Source organism: Microcebus murinus, chromosome 5, assembly GCF_040939455.1.
Source record: "Microcebus murinus isolate Inina chromosome 5, M.murinus_Inina_mat1.0, whole genome shotgun sequence".
In the NCBI taxonomy this organism is placed as follows: Eukaryota; Metazoa; Chordata; class Mammalia; order Primates; family Cheirogaleidae; genus Microcebus; species Microcebus murinus.
In genome coordinates, this window is record NC_134108.1 from 66366192 (window position 1) to 66390366 (window position 24175).

General features: G+C 47.3%; 1 protein-coding gene across 1 annotated transcript in view; it reads left to right on the plus strand.

The window, feature by feature from the left end:
• Positions 1-22136, plus strand: part of GABRR2 (gamma-aminobutyric acid type A receptor subunit rho2) — a 42534-nt gene extending 20398 nt beyond the window's left edge. Inside the window, exons 3-9 of the mRNA XM_012750941.2 lie at positions 5993-6060; positions 8411-8634; positions 9447-9529; positions 9731-9871; positions 12567-12719; positions 14047-14243; positions 18005-22136. Coding sequence (XP_012606395.1) covers positions 5993-6060; positions 8411-8634; positions 9447-9529; positions 9731-9871; positions 12567-12719; positions 14047-14243; positions 18005-18316 — 1178 coding nt within the window. The 3' untranslated portion in view covers positions 18317-22136. The remainder of the gene's footprint in view (positions 1-5992; positions 6061-8410; positions 8635-9446; positions 9530-9730; positions 9872-12566; positions 12720-14046; positions 14244-18004) is intronic.
• Positions 22137-24175: the final 2039 nt, after the last annotated feature.

Here is a 24175-nt window from a genome sequence, read left to right on the forward strand (position 1 = left end):
CACCTCAGATATTTTTTCTCCAAAAAAAATATTTTTTTTGGAGGCAAAACATGGCATTAGTTTTCTCTAGGTTCTATACCAGATGACCACACACTTAGAGATTTAAAACGACACAGATTTATTATTTATTATCTTACAACAATAATATTATTTATTATCTTACAACAATACAGTTGTATTGTTCAGAAGCTTGAAATGGATCTTGCTGGGCTAAAATCAAGGTGTCAGCAGGGCTGTGTTCCTTTCTGGAGGTTCCAGGGAGAATCTGTTTTCTTGCTCTTTCTGGCTTCTAGAAGCTGCCCACATTCCATGGCTTCTGGCTCCTGGCTTCCTTCCTCTGTGGTCAAAGCAAGCAACAGTGCGTTGAGTTCTTCCAACATGGCAGCACTCTGACCTCCTCTTCTGCCTCTCTCTGCCACATTTAGGGACCCTTGTGATTACACTGGGCTCACTGGGATAGTCCAGGGTCCTATTTTAGTCCAGGGAGCTATCTTAAGGTCAGCTCATTAGCAGCCTTAACGCTATCTGCTGTCTTCATTCCCCTTTGCCATGTAAACTCACAGATTCACGTATTCTGAAGATGAGGATGTATATATCTTTGTGGGGGCATTATTCTGCCTACTACAAACATATATATAGTAAAGTATACCACTCTTAAGTGTCTAGCTTGAATTTTTATATATGTAAACATTTGCCCTGGAAAATACCACTCAGATCAAGATATTAATACAGAACATTTCCAGTTCCCGGAAGTCTCCCTCTTATCCCTCCCAAATGGAACCTCCCAAGGGTAATCATTTATCCGACCTCCTATCTCCATGAATTCGTTCTGCTCATTCTCAAGCTCCATCTGAATGTGATCATACAGCGTGTGATGATGCAGCTCTCTCCTGCAGCAACTTGGTCCGTCACTGAAGAGACGGAGAGTTTTTGTCATTTGGAGAGCCTGTCTCTCTGAGGCTTCTGTACACATGACCTTGCATGCCATAATGACGGTGCCATTTGGAAAAAGCGTCTGACATTCCTCACATGACAATTCTTCAAATAGTTGAACAATATTTTCTCAAAGTTTTAAATGTTTGCAAGGTCAATATCCCATGCGTGATGGGTGTGACTGTGAACATGCTCATACCCCATAGCTCTTGCTGGGTCTGTACTGTTCACAGGGTGGGGTGGGGATGTTCTCGTTCCCAACACTGTCTTCTCCAGATGTGCATGGCTCATGCAGAGCCAGGGCAATTATCCTTTCTGTAGTTCTAGATGCCTATGAGAATCTTTTTCATGTCCTTATAAAGTTAGTTTATGAAAATACAAGTAAATATGCATATATATTCTCACCCGAGTTTTTAGAGTCTTTTTTTGTTTTTTGTTTTTTTTGAGACAGTGTCTCACTTTGTTGCCCAGGCTAGGGTGAGTGCCGTGGCATCAGCCTAGCTCACAGCAACCTCAAACTCCTGGGCTCAAGCAATCCTCCTGCCTCAGCCTCCTGAGTAGCTGGGACTACAGGCATGCGACACCATGCCCGGCTAATTTTTCCTATATATATTAGTTAGCCAATTAATTTCTATTTATAGTAGAGACTGGGTCTTGCTCTTGCTCAGGCTGGTTTCAAACTCATGACCTCGAGCAATCTGCCCACCTCGGCCTCCCAGAGTGCTAGGATTACAAGCGTGAGCCACCGCGCCTGGCCAGTTTTTAGACTCTTATGCTATACATACTTGTTCTGCATCTTGATTTTTTTTTTAAACTTAGGAATATATCTTGGGATTTTTCCCTATGAATTCATAAAGAGCTTATTCATATTAATATTTTTAATGGTTGCTTGTTATTCCATTGTATGAATCTATCATACATGTTCATATACTTTGAACAATGTCTTATTGAAGGACATTTAAATTGCTTACAATATTTTGTTGTACAAATCATATGTATATATGTCCTTTTTATAATTTGTACATTTCCAACTTTATAATCATGGGATTCTCTAAATAGATACAGAAACAGCTCTTGATAAAGAACAGCACCTATTGATGACAAGAATTCTTAGCAAACTAAGATCTCCTGACAACAAGCAAAAAGAATTAAAACCCAGTAGAAAAATGGGAAAATAATATAAATAGCCAATTCATAAAAGATGAAATCCTGAAGCTACGCATATAAAAAAATGCTCAAACTCGTTCTTAATTAGAAAAGTTAGATAGATGTCTTTGCCAGGACTTCTGGCAGTATGGCCAGTCAGGAGGCAAATTCAAGGCAACATGAGGGAAATCCAAGTTTAGGCAAGGGCTCTTCTTGGTTCCCAGCCTTTCTACCGTTATTTCTCTTCACATGGTCACTGAACATGGGTCAAAGCTGTCTGGAGAGGTACCCTCCTCAAGCAGGAGATCCGAGAACCACCCCCTGCAGGTGCTCCTGTGTGTCCCTATCTGGCTCACCGGACTGCTCTCTGCAAGCAGAAAACCCCATGGCAGCCTTATAGGGCCAGTCATGAGCACCTAGCTAGTTAACAAGACTGTTTTCCTTTTAACACCTGATAGGGCTCAGCCCCACTCAAAACACAAGATTGTTCACGGAAGAAGGAGAAAGACCAGTCATTTGCAAGAATTTCTCCCCAAAACAGGTTGGGAAGGGCCACAAAGTGGAGAGACCAGGAGAGCTGGGCAGTGGAGCAGGGCAAAGGCAAAGCTCAGGCCCAGGAGAGCAGAGCCTTTGGTCTCTGTTCAAACTCGAGGTGCGAGCTTCTCTGAACGCAGCCCTGGGGCCTCCTGAATATACAGAGTGTTTACCTCCAACAGCCCAGTGTGCTGGAGCCCCGCTCCACGCGGGCAATACCTCCACAGCACTGGCGACTGCCTTACAGTTGTTATCACATTTCTCCTTTTTCTTTTTGTTTTGTTTTTTAAGATTTTTTTTTTTTTTGACAGAGTCTCACTTTGTTGCCCAGGCTAGAGTGAGTGCCGTGGCATCAGCCTAGCTCACAGCAACCTCAAACTCCTGGAGAGCTCAAGCAATCCTGCTGCCTCAGCCTCCCGAGTAGCTGGGACTATAGGTTCGTGCCACCGTGCCTGGCTAACTTTTTCTATATATATTAGTTGGCCAATTAATTTCTTTCTATTTATAGTAGAGACGAGGTCTGACTTTTGCTCAGGCTGGTCTCCAACTCCTGACCTCGAGCAATCTGCCCGCCTCGGCCTCCCAGAGTGCTAGGATTACAGGCCTGAGCTCACGGCAACCTCAAACTCAAGCGATCCTCCTGCCTCAGCCTCCTGAGTAGCTGGGACTACAGGCATGGGACTACAGGCATTCCTGGCTAATTTTTTCTATATATTTTTAGTTGTCCAGATACTTTCTTCCTACTTTTTAGAAGAGACGGGGTCTCGCTCTTGCTCAGGCTGGTCTCGAACTCCTGACCTCAAGCAATCCTCCCGCCTTGGCATCCCAGAGTGCTAGGATTACAGGTGTGAGCCACCACGCCTGGCCCACATTTCTCCTGGAAAGGGCACTGGAGCTCTGGAGAGTGAGCCAGGCCCCGAGAACAGAGAGACACAGCAGGAGGCACGAAGCAAGCTGATATATTTTATTTTATCTGGAGAACGCTGGAGCCAAAGCTAACTCCTTGTCAAACACTTGCACATTGTCAGAAAACCAGGCCGCCGGGAAGCGGGTCCAAAGAGAGCGATGGCGGTACTATTTCTTCCTTTTGGCTCCTGGACTACTGGATGGAGCAGGTCACCTGGCACTTAGAAAATGGGGCGTGGGGGACATGGGAGCCAGGGAGAGCGTGGCACACTTTCCACAGGAGGCAGTGCTTCCCGTGGGCAGCTCCTCTCTGGGCCGTTTTAGTACCTCAGACTAACGAAGGTCCTGAGCGGGGGAAATGACCAAGGCTGGCAGCCCCAGCAGTGTGTAGGTAACTGCTGCTGGGAGAGGCCCCGGCTAGGCCACCTGCAGACCTCCCCTGGGGTTGCCAGCCCCTCAAGAAAGGCATGCTAGACTGGGCGTGGTGGCTCACGCCTGTAATCCTAGCACTCTGGGAGGCAGAGGCGGGAAGATTGCTCGAGGTCAGGAGTTTGAAACCAGCCTGAGCAAGAGCAAGACCTTGTCTCTACTATAAATAGAAAGAAATTAATTGGCCAACTAATATATATAGAAAAAATTAGCCGGGCATGGTGGCGCATGCCTGTAGTCCCAGCTATTTGGGAGGCTGAGGCAGGAGGATTGCTTGAGCCCAGGAGTTGAGGTTGCTGTGAGCTGGGCTGATGCCACGGCACTCACTCTAGCCTGGGCAACAAAGTGAGACTCTGTCTTAAAAAAAACACAAAAAACAAAACAAACAAACAAACAAAAAAATAATTAAAAAAAAAAAAAAAAAAGAAAGGCATGTTAGTGAGCCTTGAGGAGGGGTCTCCTCCCACACTGACCATCCCATTTCCAGCCCCTTCAAAGCACTCCTGGGGCCTGGAATGCAAAGAGAATGCAGCTGTCAGAGCAGGAATTTCTCATGGGTCCCGCCTAAGCTATCGTTTGAGGAACACAGGGAAATAGAAACATCAACTTACACCCTGATTTCTCTGAGAGGGAAACATAAAAATAGAAAATACAGCATTGTGCTTATTTGCTTTCATGTCTAAGAACCCAGAAAATATTCACTCATTCCCACCAGTAATAAATGAAATACTCCCATCCTATCAGGCTCAGCCCAAAAAGGGAATCTTTAATGGTGGGATTTCAAGTGTTAGCAAGCCTACAGGGGAGATTTTGGGGGGTCAGCGAGCCCATCCAATGGCCTGGACCCCCTCCAAGGGGACCCCTACCCTGCATCTGGGCTGGAACTGAGGATTGAGCCATGTAGTTCCGACTTACTTCTTGTCAGGATCTCTGACCCTCTTTCCCTGCCCACAGCCAAAGTGTCCGTCCCTTCTAGTTCTTTCATCCCCTAAAACCCACATGCACCCTGGCTCTCTAAGGCTCTGCCCACTCAGCCCACCATGGGGCAGCTGTCCTGGTCCTGTGCTCCCTGCTCAGGGCTCAGAGGACCCAGCTGCAGCTGGGCTGGCCTCTGGACAACGCCCTGTCCCCAGAAGACCCAGCCCAGCTGCCACCCGACTCTCCCCAGAAACAGTTTTTGGCTGTGAGTGTAGTGGTGTTTGTTCATATGCTTGACAGACACAGGCTTTTAGTTTTTGTAAGTTTTTTAAATATTAAAATCTAAAAGAAATTTACTGAAGCATAATGTGTACACAGAAAAGTGTACAAATTATAAGTGCACAGCTCCCTAAACTATCATAAAGTGAATTTACCAATGTAACTATCACCCAGCTCAGGATAAAGGACAGATAAACTTAGTTTGAGACACTTGCCACCAGCCAGGTGAAATTCAGCGCTAGTGTCCGTGCTAGGCATTCTCGTACTTCTAGTCTGACAAGGCCTGACAAGATTTCAAAGTCTCGCACGGTAGTGTCTGTGCCTGTGATGTAAGTTTGTGCAGAGAAGACGCATCTCACACTAGGTCAAAGGCCTCTAGTGGGCAGGACCCCAGCTGTAAGTTAGGTCGTCTGGAGGTAGAATTTGAATGACTGAATGAATCCAGATCGGGGAACGTGGGTGCCCGAGCTCGGAGTCTTTAGATGTCACAGGAGGACAAATGGCCAGAGTCTCCACTCAGGCACCACGGCAACATTGTTACCTCCCCCTACAGAGGCAGCCCTGGGGTGTAGAAAGTCATTATCCTGCTCTTCGATTCATCCTACACACCTGGACTAAACATCCGCCTTGGCCCAGGGACGGCAGCTAAGTCAGGCACAGTCCCTGCCCTCTCGGAGAAGGCTGAGGCACCCAGCGTGTCAGGGACTGGCAAGAAAACCTCACGGGGTTCTGCGCCCCTGCCCCACCCTGCTCCGGTCCTGGCTCCCCCAGGGAGGGTGCTGGGGCTGTCACCAGGCTGGCGGTAGAGAGGAAGGTGCGGTGACCAGCTGTCTCTGCTCTTCTGCAGGCCCTGCCATCCCGGTGGGCGTGGACGTGCAGGTGGAGAGTCTGGACAGCATCTCGGAGGTGGACATGGTACGCAGCGCCCGGCTGGGCGGCCTCCGGCCAGGGTGGCGTGGGCCGAGCGCTGGGAGAGCCTGTGACCTGGCGGGCCTCGGTGGTGCGAGCTGCGCTGTGGGGAGAGAGCGGGAGCTAAAGCTCACAAAATGGGAAATTGGAAGTTGGCTCAGGTGCACTGAAATCTAGAGTGGGGACCCTCAAGCTTCATGGCCAAAGGATAACTTGAGGGGCTGGTTAAATGCAGACTCCTTGGCTCTAACACACACTTGCTAATGGGAGTGAGGCTGGCACTTTGCATTCTGAACACACTGTTCAAGGGATGCGGGTGGTCAGATGAACCACACTTGGAGGAGTGCTGGAGGGAGACAGTTTCAGGCTGAAATTCTGCAGTTCTTTGATTCTCAGCTCCTGCTGTAGCGCAGCTCCCGACTCACTCTTGGCACTCTGTGTACCACCGCATGCACACACACCCCGGCTGTCCTGCAGAGGCTACCCCCGTCCCCACTCCCACCCCCATCTCGTCCTCCTTCTGTGCACTTCTGTTCCAGTCTGCAGACATCTCTTTTGTCTGTCTTAGGGACCTTGAATATGCTCTTGCTCTGGCCCTCCCCACAGTTGTGTCCTTGTCCTTTAGGTCTCAGCTAAGGTGAACCTTCTTTAAAGAGGCTTCCCTGACCTCCTGACCCAGAGTTTCTGTTTTTCCTTCCACAGCCCACGTCATCATTTATAATTGTGCTATATATTTATTTTGGAGTTTTCTTGTATATTGGTGGTCTCCCACACTTGACTACAAGCTCCACGAGTGCAGGGAATTATCTTTTATTTTTCACTCCTGTATCTCCACTGGGGACCCTGAAAACATGTGTGGAATGAATGCAAGTAGGAGAGGCTCCCCTTCCCCATGGCAATGCCACTGTGTGTCCTTGAAGGGTGGCAGCTGCCCTGGCTCCTGACGGACCCAACACAGCAGAGCTGATACGATCGATACTGATGCTGTGCACCCTATAGCTCCAGCACCTGGCAAAAAGTGGGGTGATGCAGGTATGACAGTTTCCAAGATGCTAGAGTGTACACTGCCTGCCCCTTTGGATGTCCAACATCTGGGTCCAGCTGCAAAACCAGGTGGGTCTGGGACCAGTTTGGCAGCCTTAGACCTGAGCCAACCCAGATGTCCACTCTGGGTGTGAAGACTCACCTCTCTGTGTGGCTCAGGATTCCAGGAAGAGGTATCTAGAATGACTTGCCTGTCTTAGAGCAGCCACCAACCAGTGGGAAAGCAGGCAGACTCCAGCACAAAGAAAGGGGGACGTAGGTGACACCCAAGGTAGCCATGCATGGCTGGTGTTGTGAGCCTGCAGTATGGCACTTCCCCTGGGCGACCTCCCCCAGACCCTGCTGTTCACCTGCATGTCCTAGAGGGAAGGAGCCAGAGGAGCCCTTGGCCGATCTCTTCCTACTCCTGTATGGGCTGCTCTCCTTGTGGCTGGATGGCGTGTTCCTGGCCGGCGTGATGTCCTGGGGGCTGGGACCAGTCTAGGTCAGACTCTCATGTAGGCACAACCTCAGTGCCCGTTCTTCCCTCCCTTCCTGGGCCTGCCACCACCATGCACTCGTCCCATCCTTCCTCCACCTGCTCCCAGGAGAGGATCTTTGGGGCAGTTATTTTCCCATTTGCTCCTTGTGCCTTACTCTGGTGTGGAGAAGGGCCATACTCTTGGTTTAAGGCAACAACTATGCGGGCAAGGAGACACTTGTTAACAGGATAAGCTTTCTGGCTGAATTATAGTAGGTATACAGCTGTCCATCCCTTCATCTGTTATGCCCCCACTTTCCAATCCAGCAACGATTTACTCAATTGAGTACTTAATTCAGTGGTGAGTGGGGATCCAACAGTGGACAGGACACGCTTCTTCCTTCAAGGATCTAATGGTAGAAACCTTCCTAAGAGGGAGACGTGATTGTCCAGGTTCTGCAAGTGGCCACTAAGCTGAAGTGGAAAGGTTAGCTGGCGGGTAATGAACCGTGGGTGCAGAGGCCTAGGTGAGAGAGCAGGCTCTGGGGAAGTCCTGCCCTGCTGGCCACCAGAGCAGGCTGTCAGCATCACAGCTGCAGTTTTCATTTGCAAAGACTGAAGGGCTGGTTCCTCAGTCTCCTGGGCTCCAACTTCATGATGCATAAAAACGAGCCATTCTCCTTCAGATCACAGCAGTGCCATTGCCTTGGATGTTTTGCCACGGAGCTGCAGAACTGTTCCCTCCAACCCTTGAGGCTGAGCCCGAGATGTAGACAGTGGTGGATGGTGAGTCAATTGTAAGGAAGGAGGCTTCTAAGCCATTTCTGTCTGGTCTCGCCCTGGCTCCCACAGGACTTCACCATGACCCTGTACCTGCGGCATTACTGGAAGGATGAGAGGCTGGCCTTCCCCAGCACCAGCAACAAGAGCATGACCTTCGACGGCAGGCTGGTGAAGAAGATCTGGGTCCCCGACGTCTTCTTTGTCCACTCCAAAAGGTCGTTCACTCACGACACCACCACTGAGAACATCATGCTGAGGGTGTTCCCGGATGGCCACGTGCTGTACAGCATGAGGTAGCTGTCCAGGGTCTCTGTTCCTTTGGCCAACACCATTATCGTATGCATGGTCAGTCCCTTTGACACTGAAGAGTCTGTCACTGTGCTCGGGTCTGTGGGCTGTGTGGGGTGGTCTGAGCCTTCTGCTGCCAGTCAGAACTGTGCAAACATGAAACGGCCACCCCGTAGGTGGCACCTTCCTCATCACTGGGGGGTCTTAAGCTTGGATTAGAAGACGGCTTTGGCCTGAACAAGTTGATGGGGACAATGCCCTTCTATGTACTGTACCTTTCGCCCCTGAGAGCCTATGGTTTTAGTTGATTGGTAATAAGGGTTTTACAAAAACACCAATGGCTACTGATTACTGGGTGCTACTGCAGATGGGCTTTGGGGCTAACCTGAGTGACTGAAGAGTCGATTCCACATCATCCCGGCCTGCTTGTCCAGCTCACCAGAACTAAATGCTGCTGCCAGGCCCTTTCTGGCCTAGGGAAGGGTGGGCAGGGAGGGGAGGCCTAACCTCCCGGCATCTCTGGGGGAGGTGGCCCTGCCGGCTGAGGGCAGTGCCCAGAGGAGCGGGCAGGCGTGAGCCACTAGCAGCCAGTGCCCCTGTGGCTGTGGGAGGGGCACAGCTCACCAGCCCCTTCAAGGGGCCTGGCAGCGCACTAATAATCTGCTACAGAAGACAAAACTCTGCAAACGAAGGTTCTGTGACTTAGACACCTGTGTTTCCAGACTTCTGAAGTAGATGTGAGGAGGCAGCTGCTCTGGGTTGCAGGTGCGTGAGCCAGCAACTCGCACAAGCCGACGTCTGTGTTTGGGTTGTCTAGGATTACTGTCACTGCCATGTGCAACATGGACTTCAGCCACTTTCCCCTGGACTCCCAGACCTGTTCTTTGGAGCTGGAGAGCTGTAAGTATCAGCTTCCCTGATGCCTTCACTGTGTTCCCTCTGCGGCCTTTGTGCCACTTTAGTCACCCCGAGACAGCGCCGCCTGCCAGCGTCACGGCCCGTTTACTCCGGTCCACTCCTAGACCGGGTAGGAGCTCCCTGTCGCTTTACCCTGCATCAGGGGCAAAGGGGGCAAACTAACCTGTTTTCCTCTCCCCGAAGATGCGTACACAGATGAAGATCTGATGCTGTATTGGAAGAACGGGGATGAATCCCTGAAAACGGATGAGAAGATCTCCTTGTCCCAGTTTCTGATTCAGAAATTTCACACAACGTCCAGACTGGCCTTCTACAGCAGCACAGGTAGCTACCTTTCGCCACAGTCTGATTCAAATGTGAAACAACAACAACAACAGAAAACAACATTTGAATTCTTTAGCCCCAATGAAAATAAATTTTTTTTTTTTTTTTTTTTGAGACAGAGTCTCGCTTTGTTGCCCAGGCTAGAGTGAGTGCCGTGGCGTCAGCCTAGCTCACAGCAACCTCAAACTCCTGGGCTCGAGCGATCCTTCTGCCTCAGCCTCCCGGGTAGCTGGGACTACAGGCATGCGCCACCATGCCCAGCTAATTTTTTTTATATATATATATCAGTTGGCCAATTAATTTCTTTCTATTTATAGTAGAGACGGGGTCTCGCTCTTGCTCAGGCTGGTTTTGAACTCCTGACCTTGAGCAATCCGCCCGCCTCGGCCTCCCAAGAGCTAGGATTACAGGCGTGAGCCACAGCGCCCGGCCAGAAAATAAATTTTGATTACTAAAATAATGCATAGTCCCACAAAATACACATAACACTTAAAAGCAGTAAGCAAAGAGTGGAGAACTTGCCGTCTCCTGAAATCCCATCACTAGAGGGAATCACTCCCCACAATTTAGCAAACACTCTTCAAGACATCTTGCTTCAATGGTGTAATCTTACAAAGCTGGGCTCTTATTTTACGTGCTGTTCTGTAAGCGGTTTCATTCTGCTGAGCACTATGGATGGATAGCTTTCTGAGGAACTGCATTTTATTAGCTATATCGAGATCTGTAGATTTATTTTTAATGCTTAGTGTAACCTCTTCTCAGACCCTGGGCCAGATTTGAAGTTTTGAGAGGATCAATTTATCAGCTCTTCTCTAATCTCACCATTAACTCTTGTGTTAGTTTCCTAAGGCTTCCCTTAACAGCGTACCACCCACTAGGCGCTTAAAACAACAAAGATTTATTCCCTCACGGTTCCCTGCTCCCTCCGCAGGCTCTAGGGCAGAATCCTTCCTCTTCCTGGCCGCTGGTGGCTGCCAGCAATTCTCGGCTGCCCTCGGCTCGCAGCTGCGGCTCTCTGACCTCTGCCTCCATCGTCACGTGGCCTTCGCCCCGTGTCTGTGTCTTCACATGGAGTTCTCCCTGTGTGCCCACGTCCAAATTTCCCTCTCCTGTAAGGATTTCAGCCATCGAATTAGAGCCCCCACTAATCATCTCGCCTTGATTACATCTGCAAAGACTCCGTTTCCAAATAAAGTCACATCCACCGGTACTGGGAGTGAGGACTTCTCACACAATGTCCCTTTAGCTCGGCAGGTGATCACTGCGGGTCTCCACGTGTGAGGGCGAGCCAGGGCCTGAGGGGGATAGAGTTACGCTCAGCTCTTGGTTCCTGCCCTCAAGGACTTTCAAGGAACTGAGCAGAAGTCCCATAGCGTGGAGATGCTCACGACATGCAATGGTGTATATGTGAGTGCTAAAACGTCCATCTGCGTAGAGTGAATGATTTCGGTTCTGGAAAAAAGAGACCTAAATCACAATTGGCTGGAATGACTAAGGCTGGCCTCCTGGAGGAGTTGAACGCAAGCTGGACAGGTGGGCGGGGAGAGAAGAGGCTCAGAGATGGGAGTGAGCAGTGTGGGCAGAGGCCCGTGACCTCAACCTGGCTGCACGTGAGGAGCTTTATGGTGAGGTTCTGATTCAATCAGTCCGGGCTGGGGACCTAGGCACGGGCATGTAAAAGTTCCCCAGGCTCACAGCAGCACTATTCATAATAGCCAAAAGGTAGAAAGAACCCAAGTGTCCATCAACAGATGCATGGAAAAATAAAATGTGGTAAATATACACAATGGAATATTACCCAGCCTTAAAAAGGAATGAAATGATGATTCATGCTACAATGTGGATGGATCTTGAAACCATTGTGCTAAGTATATAATAAAGTCACAAAAGAACATATGTTGTATGATTCCACTTCTATGAAGTAACTAGAACAGGCAAGTTCACAGAGACAGAAATAGTATGGAGAGTTCCAGCAGCTGGGGGGAGGGAAATGGAGAGTTACTGTATAATGGGTGCAGAGTTTTTCTTTGGGATAATGAACAGGTTCTAGAAGTGCATGATAGTGGTGGTGGTGGTACAACAATGTGAATATGCCCAATGGCAGTGTCTGGCCAGGCCACTGGAGACCCATGTTGACCCAAGCTCATCTATGACTCAGCCTGAGGTCTTTGGAAAAGCCTCTGAGAGTCCCATTTCCTCATGTCCCCAGTGGCAGACTTTAGAATCAGGTGACAGCCTGATTTCTTCTTGCAATGCATGTGGAAATCGTGTGAGTGTCCAATTTCACAATAAAGAGGACAGCTATCGTGGCTCCTGCCTCAGTGGCATTGGCCTTAGTAAGGCAGAGCCACTCAACTTCTTGCACTCTTGCACTGCGAGTCACTCGGGGAACATGCTTGGAGTTTGCAAGTAACAAATAGCAAACAAACAACTTCTGTTTAGTTCTACCCTTCCCCAAATGCTGTGAAGAAAAGTTAGATAACATCTAATAAGATAGTCAATGTACAAGACGATATTAGCAAGAGAGAGGGCTTAGAGTGTGGAAAAGAAAGGTATTATATTAAGCCAATTGCTCATGAACATTAACCTTCTGTTGCTGGTGAGAGCAATGTCAGGGGAAGAGGGGCTTCCAGGGCAGGAGTTTGTTTTTAACCTCTCAGGTGGAACCTCACTGGCTTCTTCCTGTGTCTCGCAGGCTGGTACAACCGTCTGTACATCAATTTCACGCTGCGTCGCCACATCTTCTTCTTTTTGCTGCAAACCTATTTCCCCGCCACCCTGATGGTCATGCTGTCCTGGGTGTCCTTCTGGATCGACCGCAGAGCTGTGCCTGCCAGAGTTTCGCTGGGTAAAAGCATTTCATAAGATGTGGTAGGGTGGCTATTTTTTTTTAATACTGATCACTATGTAAGGAAAAAAATACAATCCTTATTCAGAGTTTTGAACTGATGATCTGCCAGAGTCGAAGGGAGCGACTCTTCCTCCTGCTTCTTGCCTTCCCCGTTCAGACATGGGCCTGTTTCCTCTACCGCATTACGAGAACCACAGGGAGCTAAAACTCCAGCAGCTGTGACTGCATCGCTTTAGGTGGCCTATTTGGGATATAGACATCCACGACTGGCAGTATCAGAGCTCAGTACTTAGATAAATAAGATGATTCTGCAAACACCAACAGTTTATCCTGTACATGCAAAACCTTCATTTGCTGGCCTTGTTTAGACAGACTGAGGGCTTGGAGGCAGGGCCCACAACACGTGTGATTTCTGGGAAGGGGAGGGCTGCATTCCTTGGAGCTGTGGTTTCGCCCTTCACAGACTCTGAATTCCAGAGTGAAAGCTTACAACTCATCATTGTAAATTTGGACAAAGTTAGGTTGGGCTTTGAGAAATGTGAGAGTTTAACCAGCAAGAAGGCACGATGGAGAAGAAACTAGCACAATGGGTTTCTGAGAATTGCCACAGCCTTCATGGACTTACCAATCATGGCTTAGATGAGGGAGAATGTCTTCATTCCTTGAGGTTTGGGAAAGTTGCTTTAGAAATGTTCTTTAGTCTCTGTCCTTTTTTTTTTTGAGACAGAGTCTTGCTCTTTTGTCCGGGCTAGAGTGCCGTGGCGTTAGCCTAGCTCACAGCAACCTCAAACTCCTGGGCTCAAGCAATTATACTGCCTCAGCCTCCTGGGTAGCTGGGATACAGGCACATGCCACCGTGCCTGGTTAATTTTTTCTATTTTTAGTTGTTTGGCTAATTTCTTTCTATTTATAGTAGAGACAGGATCTCGCTCTTGCTCAGGCTGGTCTTGAACTCCTGACTTCAAGCAATCCTCCTGCCTCAGCCTCCCAGGGTGCTAGGATTACAGGGTTGAGCCACTGCACCCGGTCTAGTCTCTGTCTTTAATTCCACGTCAGAGCAGGTCCTCTCCGAAGCATGCCTCACCTTGCCAGCCACGTCACAGAAAGCCAGTCTCCGAGGGGCTTGAAGTGAAAGGAGAGGCGCAGCGAGTTGGGGGGCGGGGGCAGAGACAGGCCTGGCTGCTGGTGCAGCAGATCCCAGCAAGGTGTCTGGGGAATTGCTCATTCAATTTAAGAGATAGAGAATGTAGAATTGCAACCTAGTGGGCTGTTGGGGGCATCCCTATACCATTGTCAGCAGCTGAACTAAGACCGGGTGTTGCAGGCATCACAACGGTGCTGACCATGTCCACCATCATCACGGGCGTGAACGCCTCCATGCCCCGCGTGTCCTACATCAAGGCCGTGGACATCTACCTCTGGGTCAGCTTTGTGTTCGTGTTCCTCTCGGTGCTGGAGTACGCGGCCGTCAACTACCTGACCACGGTGCAGGAGTGGAAGGAGCGCAAGCTGCGGGAGAAGGTAGGAAGGTTTCTTCGTTCCCTTGTCTAAGCCCTGCTGCGGGTTGGATGAGAATAAGAAGGTCGGTGGGGCAGACGGCCCACCAGAGTTTGCATGTAGAAAAAGATGCGGATGCAAAAGGAGGATCCTATTTTACAATGCGTTCCAACTTCTACCACAAAGGATCCCAGAAAGCAGAAAGTCTTGGACAAAGACTGGAATGGAAAGATCTGTGTTCTTAGACCCAACTCTGCTATGCTTGGCCTCAGTTTCCTCATCTGTAAAAGGGGGGATAACAGAACCTCACCTCCCAGGGTTATTGTAGAAGTCACATGGGATAACCTATGTGAAAGTTGTTTTGAAACTGTGAGGTTCTAGACACAAACTATCACTGTTATTACTGAACACGTCTAGAGGAAATGCCTCCCTGTCTTATGACCAGAGAAGGGGACAGTGCTAGAACAAAAAGCTCCTTTATTTTTCACTGCTCTGGCCCAGTGAAAATTCAGCCACATCACAGATTAAAGATAAATATTTTGTTTTTATTTATTGGAAATACCATGCTGCACTATACTACAGTTGGCCCTTGAGCAACATGGGGATTGAGTGCCAACTGTCACACAATTGAAAATCCGAGTATAACTTTTGGCTCCCACAAAACTTAACTACTAATAGCCTACTGTTGACTGGAAGGCTTACTGATAACAGAAACAGTCCATTAACACATATTTTGTGTATTATATGTATTACAGACTATATTCTTACAATAAAGTAAGCTAGAGAAAAGAAAATATTATTAAGAGAATCATAAGGAAGAGAAAATCTATTTCCTATTTATTAAGTGGAAGTGGATGATCATAAAGGTCTTCATCCTTGTCATCATCATATTGAGGAGGAAGGGGAGGGGTTGGTCTTACTGTCTCAGGGGTGGTAGAGGCAGAAGAAAATCTATGGATAAGTGGACTCATGTAGTTCAAAACTGTTGCTCAAGGATCAACTGTATACTGTGAGATAGAATGCAAATGAGAAATTTTACAAAGCAATGTTCATGGGCCTTTGGCATAGGGAGGGAAAGTATTTCATTCATATTCAGACTCTTACTAATCACAGTAAGAAATACAGAATGCCAAATTGCTAACCAATGCACTAATCGAAATGAGTGTTCACCTAAAAGGTGTAGAGATCAAGGGACACGAAAATCCTACATTCATGAGTATCTGGCTGGCTGTTAGCCCCTTAACATGAGGGAGCTTTACATTTTAGGAAGGGAGGATATGTTGCCTTTTCGAAAATGGTTTTTCAATGACCACATTACACCTGTCAAATATTTCCACATTATCTGCAAATAAACTAGACTGTTTAAGAATTTATTTTTAAAACTATTCAAACCTTTTTTTGCTTCAGCATTTGAGTACTTAAGTTTTCAATAATTTGTACATTGATCGTTATCAAAGACCTTTGGATTATATTTAATCACTTTTGATTTATAACCCATTAGATTTTCCTGTATAGAGCTGTACAAAAAAATGTAAAGCTTTCATCAGACAAATACAGGCTCATGAACCATTAACTACACGCGTGACTCCTATTCAGGCAGTTCCTTAACCTGCTTTCATACGATGGGCCCTGGTCTTTGCCAGTGATTATATGACACTGTTCAAAGAGCAACAGGAAGTCATACTCAGAAACGCCTTTGGGCCGTAGGTCTGTCTCTCTGTCCCTGTGAGAACAGACATCTGGGAGGTGACAGCTTATACTTCACTGTTTTCAAACACGTGATTTAAAGGCGGAGACACATAGTTGCTGGAGAGCAGACAATGGTGGGAAGACACAATCTCTCTCCTGCTGCCCCACAGAGAAATGAATATTCATGATCATTAAGATGGCCCCCAGTAGAGAGGTTCCCAAGCAGGAGCCAAGGAGCACCTGCCCTGGAATCAGCCGAGCCTGTTACAAATAAAGATTCCCAGGCCATACCCCAGACCTACTGATCAGATTCTCTGGATGGCACCCTGGAATCAGCATTTCTAACAAAGTCTCAGGCTCACTGAGGTTTGACCTCCACTCCATATAGGACACAGCTGCCTGCGACTGGGTAGACCCACCCCTAGTTCAAGTGGTGAACTCTTTTTTAGAAATAAGCTGATACGGAGGGATCAATCAGAATATTTGACTTTTCCTGATTCTAACTCAAAATCATAGGAGAAAAGTCTGTTTTCATTTTAGCAGAAAGTATTGCAGTTTAGAGCAAGGAAAAGAAGTAAAGACTTGTGCCTTAAATAAATAACCCCAATGACAATATTTTACAATTTCATCAAAATTTGCATACCTAAATGCAAAGAGTTGAATAAATGATCTCTGACTCATATCTATGGGTCCATGTTAATTGTTAAAAGATGAGTTAATGTGTTACTTAATTACTGTTACTGATGGGACAAGACATAGAAATAATAATGAAACAATCAAGCCTGCTGAAGAAAAATAGCCCCCCAATCACAAATGATTTCTTCAAGCATAAGAATACTTTGAGTAATTCTAATTTCACTTTAGAATTCATTTATCTATTTTTGCATTCCACAGCTTTATGATATTCATCTATTTTAAGATCTCTCATTATGGAAGGCAGATTGTGAAATGTTATTATTTCATTTTTCCAGATGGAAAAACAGAGGTACTGACGGGCTGGGGCCAGGTCAGAAACGTGGTGAAGTCAGCAGGTTGGGAGGAATAAACAAACCCATGGTCAGCTGGCTGGTCAAGCAGGCCTCGTGCTTTCGGCCAACACTGAAAGCATCTAGGCATCAGTGGAAGCCCACTCTCTGCTGACTCAAACTGTGGGGAGAAGTCAAGCAAAATGATCTCTTCCCCTCTAACTTAGACTTTCTTACAAACATTTTCATACTTACAGATGTAATCGAAAGAATAGAGAAATGTATACCTGTACACCCCACACCTAGGTCCAGCATTGCCGACATTTTGCAATTTTTGTGTGAGTGCTTTCTCCATGTAAGCATATTTTTGTTGGTGCAGTTGAACATTTTAAAAATACACTGCAGGCAGCCGCCATGACCTTGCTTCTTTTTTTTTTTTTTTTTTTGAGACAGAGTCTCGCTTTGTTGCCCAGGCTAGAGTGAGTGCCGTGGCGTCAGCCTAGCTCACAGCAACCTCAAACTCCTGGCTCAAGCAATCCTACTGCCTCAGCCTCTCGAGTAGCTGGGACTACAGGCATGCGCCACCATGCCCGGCTAATTTTTTCTATATATATATATATATATATATATATTAGTTAGCCAATTAATTTCTTTCTATTTATAGTAGAGATGGGGGTCTCAGTCTTGCTCAGGCTGGTTTCGAACCCCTGACCTGGAGCAATCCACCCGCCTTAGCCTCCCAGAGTGCTAGGATGACAGGCGTGAGCCACCTCACACGGCCACCCTTGCCTCTTAAATATAACTCTTCAGCATAAGGACACTGTTTTACCTACTCGTCTTTTGATTAATGCACGGAGAGGTGAAGTCCTGCAGCTGAAATCGGTGTATGTGGGGTTAAAGTCCCAGCTCTGACACCTGCTGTGTGGTCTAAGGAGACTTGTACAGCTGTCTAGGTCTTAGCTTTTGCCTCTGCAATTGAGGGCATTTGGACTAGTCAGGGGCTCTCAGTAGAAGCACGGGGTCATTTTCAACTAAGACTAGTTTTAGTCTAGCGTGGAGCCTGGCCATGGCCAGTTTAAAGAGCTGCGCAGGTAATTCTAACACGCGGCCCTTGGTGTTTGCTGCCCGCAGTTCCCGTGCGTGTGTGGGATGCCTCATTCAAGAACCATGATGCTGGATGGAAGCTACAGTGAGTCTGAGGCCAACAGCCTGGCCGGGTACCCGAGAAGCCATATCCTGACGGAAGAAGAGAGGCAAGACAAAATCGTGGTCCACCTGGCCCTGAGCAGTGAATCCAACTCCTCCAGGAAGAAGGGGCTTCTGAAGGGCCAGGTGGGTCTGCGAATCTTCCAGAACACCCACGCCATCGACAAATACTCCAGGCTGATATTCCCAGCCTCCTACATATTTTTCAACTTAATTTACTGGTCAGTGTTTTCCTAGGGGCTCCAAGGTGTGGCTAGGAGAGGGCATAGACACGTGCCGGGCTGGGCCTCGACAGGTATCCTGCGTCACACTTCACATCTCCCTGGGACCGCCGCCTTCTGCTCTTGTGAGAGAACTGGTTCACAAGAACTCCCCTGCTATGCCCCCCAGACATTCTAAGACCCTCAGGAAGCCTCGGATGCAGGTGTGGAGGGAAGGAGAAAAACGAAGGACAAGCCTTGGGGCATTCTGGATTGGAGACAGGAAAGGGGGAGCGAGAAATCTGCACACCCGTACAACTGGACTAAGTGCCTACCTAGGAAGGAAGAGAGCTCAGGTCCTAAGCAGGAATGATTTGGCCTTGTATGAGTTTGGCAGCCTATGTGATTTTGCAATATTAGGGGAGGTTATTCATTCATCCATCCATTCAACCATGCATTGCGTACTGAGGCCCCACCCTCTGCCAGGTATATTTCTAAGCTGTGCTCATCCTACACGTGGCATAACGTATTCCTGCCCTTCTGCCTCCCTCAACCCTGCTTACTCCACAGACTCATCCTGTTTGCTGGTGCTCTTACTCCTCCGTCTGTCTAGAAAAGCATTTCTAGTCTCCTGTGAGGCCCTCATGAAGCCAGCAGAATGCTTCTTTCCTGGAATCTCCATGCAGGGCAAGCCTAGGGCTTGGGAGAAGGGCAGAACTTGAGAATTAGTGAGAGAACTTGGTCTTGGAGAGGAAAGGGATGTGGTTCTTCTCTGCTTCTGGCTCTTCCCTTCCTGCCCCAGAATAATGTCCTCAATAATCCCTGCACCGAAGTCTTGGCCCTTCCTACTCTAACCAGAAGCGCCCACACTCCAGAATGATCTCTTTCTTACTCCTGCAAGTTAGTGACCCCTTCCACTGAGGCAGCTAAGCTCAGAGTGAGGAAAGCAATCTGGTTATTGAGTCTACACTAAGTTGTGACCAGCCGTTTCTCTTTACCCAGTTTTAGGTGATTGTTAGGTTAACTTAGTGACTCTTTCATTAGTGGAATTTCGAGGAGGGAGGAGGGGCATGTGCAATATACATAACCTTTACACTTGTACCCCATAATTCGCTAAAAAAAAAAGAAAAGAAAAGCCATTATACTCATGGTTATAGTTTATTACAGCAAAAGGTTACAGATTAAAGTCAGCCAAGGGAAGGCAGGTGGTATAAAGGACATGATTTTGATAAGGGCCCTGTCTTTAAGTCATAGCACTTGGGATCAGAAGGCAGTTCTTGAGGAGCAGGGAGACAATGCCTACCGCACAGTCTTTGCTTACTGGGGAGGTAGTTCTGCTCTCTTTCCCTCTGCCCCTGCCAGGGTCAGGTGTCTGGCCTAAACTTTGGTCAAGAGTAGAAAAATGGTACAGCAAAACAGCATAACCTGCCTTAAATCAAGTAAGCTCTGGCCCGAGGGGTCTGCTCCACAGCTCACTACTGCCAGGGACAGCAATTCTTAGATCCTGAGGACTAGGGCACGCATGAATACTCCCAGAAAGTTCAAATTAGGGGCCTACAGCTCCCTGATCTCTCACTCCCACACCACGACTGACTGCACAGTTGCTCCGTGCAGCCCGGTTTCTCCGTTTCTTCCCCTGGGTCAGTCTCCCACCCACTTCCTCTGTTCCCACATATACTCCAGTGTGACCCTGGTCCCAGAGGCCCATTGCCCATGTTGAGCACCAGGCTCATCGTCTCTGGCACCAGCCCTGCAGCCCGGAGGCTGTGTGATCAGGGCTGGGATTCCAGGAGCTGGACTCTCAGTTGGGCTGGCCTCAGGCACCATCGCAACATAGATTACCTTGGGCAACTGCAAGTTCAGGAGGTTCCCAAGATCATCCTCAGGCTTAATAATTTTCTAGAAGGACTTGCAGAACTCAGAAAAGCCATCATACCTCCTTAATTAAATGTGGTATATGTATAACATGGAGTACTACTCAGCTTTAAGAAACAATGGTGATATAGCACCTCTTGTATATTCCTGGATAGAGCTGGAACCCATTCTACTACGTGAAGTATCCCAAGAATGGAAAAACCAGCACCACATGTACTCACCAGCAAATTGGTATTAACTGATCAACACCTAAGTGGACATATAAGAGTAACATTTATCAGGTGATGGGAGGGTGGGAGAGGGGAGGAGGGGATGGGTATAAACAAACCAAACGAGTAAGATGTGCAACCTTTGGGGGATGGACACACTTGAAGCTCTTACTCGAGGAGGGAGGAGGGGCATGTGCAATATACATAACCTTTACACTTGTACCCCATAATTTGCTAAAAAAAGAAAAGAAAAGAAAAGCCATTATACTCATGGTTATAGTTTATTACAGCAAAAGGTTACAGATTAAAGTCAGCCAAGGGAAGAGACGCCCAGGGCAGGGTCCAGGGGAGACCAGGCACAGAATTCCCAATTGTCTTCCCCGAGTAGAGTCAAGTGGATAGTGATTATTTTCCCCAGCAATGATGTGTGACAATGTGCACGGAGTATTGCTGACCAGGGGAGCTCACCCAAACTCACCAAGGTGTATAGAGTTTTTATTGGGAGTCTGTCACATGGATCTAGTTGATGGCCCCCCATGGCTGACCTTAATCTTTAGTTCCACTAGAGGGAGAGCTGATACTGGTGGCCCAAGGCACCCATTATAAATCACATAACATAGACTATCTGGTATGGCCCAAGGCCCCCAATAAACAAAGACCCTTCTATCCGGCAGGGCATTTTGAGGGCATAGTGATCACTTCCCAGGAGCAGGGAGCTAAGGCTCAAACCTTTTTTGGACAGGGTAATCCTGCACTGCATGGCAATGTTGTTGGTCAAATCCTACTGTTAATGTTAATTGCTGTGTGTGCTGCTATTATATATCCAGACAGCAAACATTTTAAAGCAACCCCACCCTAGGTATAGTGGGGTCCAAATTAAGAGTAGTCACAGCTCTCAGAGAGGGGACCAAGTAGAGGACATGACACAAACATCTATAAGTTTAACAGCGCTTAGGGCCACAGTATTGGTTCAACGTGTGATGGGAGTTCTGAGGAAGAAAAGAAAGGAGTCCCACTGGGAAGACTGGATCTCATGGAGAAAGCAGCCTCAGAGGTTGGAGATTTGGAAAAGAAGAAACGGGGCAGAGTACATGCTAATTCTGCGCTGGCCAATATAGTAGCCACTAGCCATATGTCTTTAAGTTAAATGAAATTGAAAGCTCAGTCTTTGGTTTACACTAAGTGCACTTCACGTGCTCTTCTCAACAGCCACAGGTGCTAGGAGCTACTGTGCCCGGCAGTGCAGATCAGTGGAACATGTCTGCCCAGCAGAAAGCTCCATCAGACAAAGGACCAGCCCTAACAAAGGCATGGAGAGAGCAGGAAGGTTTTGGATTGCACAGTATGGGGTTTGTGGGGCGAGTCATTTGTTTTGGCTGGATCCCAGGCTGTATTGGAAGAGGAGGTGAGAGACCAGCTCTTCCCATAACACTAGGGGTCATGGCAGGTCCCCACCATGCCAGTGCTAATAAGGACAGCTTCCATGCAAGGAGTTGCCTGGCCCAAGACCACTGAATTTCCAAGCCTCATAGACCAATGAAGAACGAAAGTGCATAAACAACAGTAATTGGATGGTACGGGGCATCTGGAGTTATTTAGAAACCTTTTATCTCTAGAGACTCTCCTAGGCCACAATCTGCTCAAAGAATGATGATTATATTGTCATTAAATATATTGTATTGCTTTGCTTGTAAGTCTTATTTAATTCTATCACTACTCTGCTTCTGACTTCATTGTCTTCATGCATTATGTCTCATACAACATGGTTGCCTGTTCACAACTGAAATAAAGATGTATTTTTGCTAGCTTCTATATTTAACTGGAGTTAATTTTATAGCAAACATAGTTAGTTAGCATCATACAGTGTTTTATTGCATAGGACCATGACACAATGACACCACTGTGTTTAGCACTGCCTTATTGCAGTGTAATAGTCTGCACATAAATAAAGTGGGAAATTAAAGGAGGCAAAGTGGAGACAACAACAGTAGGAGTAGAAAGCAGGAACTAGGCTGGGCTCAGTGGCTCACACCTGTATTCCTAGCAGTCTGGGAGGCCTAGGCAGGTGGATTGCTCGAGGTCAGGAGTTCAAAACCAGCCTGAGCAAGAGTGAGACCCTGTCTCTACTAAAAATAGAAAGAAATTAATTGGCCAACTAAACATATATATAAACTTAGCTGGGCATGGGGGCGCATGACTGTAGTCCCAACTACTCGGGAGGCTGAGACAGGAAGATCGCTTGAGCCCAGGAGTTTGAGGTTGCTGTGAGCTAAGCTGACACCACGGCACTCTAGCCCAGGCAACAAAAAAAAGAAAACAGGACTAAGGACATGTTGAGAACAGGGGATGATTCACCCTAGAGGCAGGAAGACATGGGAGCAAACAACTGTTATCTGGGATGCTCGAATGATACTTTCTTTCACTGAATCTACGACACCATCAAATGTAAGATGCACCAATATTTTATGTACCCCTAAGAAAGAAAAAATGCTGCTCATTAAATTCTGGCATGCCAATGATTATAAGCTTAATCCTGATTTCAACAATATTACATTGTGAAAAATGTGCATATGAGACTAAAATGAGTTTTATACAGAGACTGATGATCAGATATACTTCATTGACACTGAGGAGCCAACATGTCTTAAGCACTTGTCTTCAAGGCCTGTGCTGGGGTTGGGGACGGAATGGCCCCAGAGAGAGGAATGAACGGGAAACACCCGTTAGGCATGAAGAAGATTATGATGGGTGTGGCTCAAGGGAGGGAAAGACCACTGAGCTTGAGTAGTGCTGTTTGTGATAAATTTTGAGCAATGGATAGATCTAGATTCAACTCCCAGGAAAGGAGGGGAGTGGATGATAACAAGGCAGAAAGGAAAGCCCAGCTATGTTTGGCAGGTGGAGGAGGGGTGTCAGTGAATAGACACTCCACTGCATGTGTGAGAGACATAAGATTGGAAAAGTACATTAGAGCAAGAAGGGTTTTGATTAGGGAAGTCATATCTTTTAGAAAATCGGTTAATTTTCCAATAGAACATAAACTGGTATATTTTCAAATCCTTTTAGTTGCCAATGACATAAATCCAACTAAAAATAGTGCAAATAACAAAGGAGATTTATTTGAAGGATACTATAGCGGCTCATAGAATGAGAATTTACAGGAAGCAGAGAAGCTCTGAGGACTTGAGGGTTTGGGATTGAGAGTCAGTACATCCCTCCAGGATCATGTCTCCATCCATCACTCTGCGTCCATTCTCACCCACGGTAGACAAGTTTTCTCCATCTGCTGTGTGTGGGCGGGGAGCAGCCTCGACAGCCCTGGGCCCACAGCCTTCTAGATCCATGACCCTGGTGTCAAGGGCCTTCCAGGTTCATGCCACTTAGAATACATCCGAAGAAGGAATTTCATGGGTCTAGTCTGGGCCAAGTATGTTGAAGATGATCAGAGCTCTGTGCTTCGTTGAAGTTTAGAAAGTTAGAACCCTTTAAAAACATTTTTATTTGGTTCAATCTTTTTGTAAGCGTGTGCAGAAGGGAGGCCATGAATTTAACAAAGAGAAGGCTGCTTAATTTCAGAGAACCAATGAAGAAGGAAATAATGATAATACTAGCAGAAAAAGTTCATGCTAAGTTCGGTAATATGTGAAAGCCACAGCCCAGGCGCGGACACTAACAGAGACTGGGAGAAAGAGCTGTTATGGGTGCAGGCTCAGCGCAACAAGGAAATGGAAATGTCAAATAAAAAGTTGTAAATGCTGGTCTGAGGCCGGGGTGAGATAATGATCTGGATCTACCCTTCTAGAAATGTTCAA